This window comes from Cornus florida, unplaced genomic scaffold (assembly GCF_030987335.1).
Source record: "Cornus florida cultivar Cherokee Brave unplaced genomic scaffold, ASM3098733v1 CherokeeBrave_3.0.0_Hap2_Chr08, whole genome shotgun sequence".
Classification (NCBI taxonomy): domain Eukaryota; kingdom Viridiplantae; phylum Streptophyta; class Magnoliopsida; order Cornales; family Cornaceae; genus Cornus; species Cornus florida.
In genome coordinates, this window is record NW_026775578.1 from 83,302,684 (window position 1) to 83,305,479 (window position 2,796).

Here is a 2,796-nt window from a genome sequence, read left to right on the forward strand (position 1 = left end):
ACCCCTTCAAGTTTGAAAAATGGACAAAGAGACCCTGAAGTTTGTGAATTGACCTTATTATCCTTTGAAATAAAATTAACATTTTAATTGACTTAAATACCCTTGGATTAAATCCAAACCCATCTCAAACCCGAACCCAAACCCGCCTGTGTGTATATTATACAGTTCACCGGAGGAAAGAGAATAAAGAGAGGAAGAAGGGAGATGAGATGGATAGTGGTTGTGGCTGCAATGGTGGGTGTAGAGAGAAACGAGTCAGAGATGAATGGGATGAGTCAGAGCTGGACTCAGTCGAGGTGAAGAGACTCAGGGATGACCTCCTAAATCTTGATGACTCGGATCTCGGAACCAGTTGTCCTGACCTCAACTCATTCATGAAGAGCTTCGAAGAAGAGATCTCCGTGTCACCGGCTCCACCGGCGAACGTTGTAGATCTGACGTCAGACGCCGGAGATTCCCAACCGGAGCTCGGCTACCTCTTGGAAGCCTCCGACGACGAGCTCGGCCTCCCTTCATCAACTGTTTTGTCAAGTGAGGTGGAGAACAACAAAGAGACTGAGTCGGTCCGAGTTCTGTCAGACTCGACTGGACTCGGCGAGTTATGGGGGTTTGAAGACGAGATCCCGAGTTATGACTGGTTCGGGTTAGGAATCGTTGGTGGTGATAATTATATTAACAACGGCGAGTACGTTGGGTTAAACGGGTTGTTCATTCATTCGGATCAATTATTTGGGTCATCAGAATATCCGGATGGCTCGTGGTGGTCAGAAACGTTACCGGCGCAGTAGTAACGGCGAAACGTTGTAGTGAAAAAGCATATTGTAAACGGAACCCAAACCCGTCTGTGTTGATACTTATTTCCAGCAATACACAAATTATCTAAATTACATGGCCAGTACACAATCATTCAAGGCCAAATTGAGGTCCCAAAGTGCTCCAAAGCAGAGGCTTGAACCTGAATGATGGAGTCCAAGAATAGCCTAAGTGGGGTTAGAGGCCGAGCTTTGGTAATTTGGCCGAGCTCCGGCGAGGTCGAGAAGGTAGCGGTGACAGGGCTCCTCTTCGGTGTCTTCAGTTGGGGGTGGTGGTCACTGGTTGTTTGTGTGTGTATATATATATATCTATATATAGAGAGAGATGAAAAGGGTAATTTGGTCATTTAAGTTTTTGATATTTTATAATTAAAATTAATAAAATAATGAAGGGTAAAGTGGACTTTTCACATGATTTAAGGCTCTGTTTGGATGATAAATTTTACAAGGGGGTGTCGGTGTCCAAAAATAGACAAACTTTCTCCTTGGTGTCCTTACCTTAAACCTCAGGGGGTGTCTATATACTTTACCCTATTTTAAAATTGTCATGATCAATTGGCTGTTTACTACTCTGTAAACTAAAATGTTGACAAGTTATTCACTTTATTTTGAGGTATATCTCATAGTGGACAGTTGACTTATCAAATTACACAAATAAAATGCCTTCTCTTATTTTTATTTTTACTTATATCATGATCTGTATTGTATTTTAATTGCATTTGTATTTTAAAGCATATGGTATTGTGTTTATAAGGCTCCATTTCTTTTGACATTAAACATTTTCTGAAAAATATTTTCCTATTTTCAATATTTAATTGCGCCTAAGGTGTATTTTATTCCTTGTAGCATAGAAGTGAAATTTATGGATCTAAGATCCTGTGAGTTATTTTATGCTTTTCTTGGGTTCTTGCTCATTTAGATGGAATGGAAAATATTTGGGCAAATTACACAAACCACCTTCGAGTTTTTCATCTCTTGTATTTGGATAGAAGTTGGTGCGATGAATTGATCGGGTGTTGGATCTTTAGTAGAATCAGGTGGATCTGGTTCTGGTGGATAGAGATCTGACATTTTAGCTTTTTGGAGTTTAGCTAAATCGATAGTCATTTGATGGATTTATTCCTGAAGGATGGATGTATCCTGAGGATTAGAGAGAGTGAAAATCTGGGTAAGAGTTTCAAGTTTGTCATTTAAGGAGATCATTCCTTGTTGGACATCTTCAAAAGAGGAATCCATATGGGTGTTGGTAGCCTTTAAGTTATGTTGGAAATCGATTTTCCATTCAGTAACCATATCGATAAGGAAGTTTAATCCTGCGCCGATTTGGGTAAACGCTACTGGTTCCGTATGTGAATAGTGAGTGATATGACGATAATTATTAGGGTCTTGACCGATAATATTACGGATGCAGTTTACAGAACTAGGTTGTGCCATACAAACAGTTATTGGTTCTTAAGACCTTTTGATTTCTGTTATGGTGCCTAAAACCAAGAGTTCCTGTTGAGAGCTTAAGTAAAGTCGTAGAAGTCGTACAGACACAGACAAAGAAGCAGATACAGGAAAATATGGGCTTAAAATAGTAATCAAACATATGAGATTTATAACAGTAATAAGGCACAAAGTAGATACTGAAAACGTAACAAAACGTAATAAAACTTACAATAGTGGTCCAGATTCGAGGTGGGCTCTGATACCAATTACAAATAGTGCGGAATAAGAAACACAAAGCGAAAAAGAAAGATTTACAAGACAAGCAAAGATATAAAACTGATATCTAAAACCTAATGCCGAATCCATTGTGAGGAAGCAGTTTAAATAGCCTTCAGAAAGGTAAACAGTCTTTGAAAGGATAAGAACGAATCTTCCTTTTACTGTTTTAGAAAAGTGGTTGTCGGCAACTTTTACTGTTGATGAATAGTCTGTCGGCAGCTTTCGGTTACTTTTGCTTTTGAAAAAAGTAAACATTACAGCTCTTTTTGACGTG

At 39.1% G+C, this 2,796-nt stretch overlaps 1 protein-coding gene across 1 annotated transcript; it reads left to right on the forward strand.

Annotated features, from left to right (window-relative positions):
- Positions 1 to 209: 209 nt before the first annotated feature.
- Positions 210 to 788, forward strand: LOC132270536 (uncharacterized). The gene has a single exon (XM_059771711.1). It carries the CDS (start codon positions 210 to 212, stop codon positions 786 to 788), a length of 579 nt encoding a protein of 192 aa, XP_059627694.1.
- The last annotated feature ends 2,008 nt before the right edge of the window (positions 789 to 2,796 follow it).

What these genes read in the sequence shown, in the direction of transcription:
- LOC132270536 (XM_059771711.1), top strand. Translation starts at nt 210, where the DNA reads ATGGATAGTGGTTGTGGCTGCAATGGTGGGTGTAGAGAGAAACGAGTC.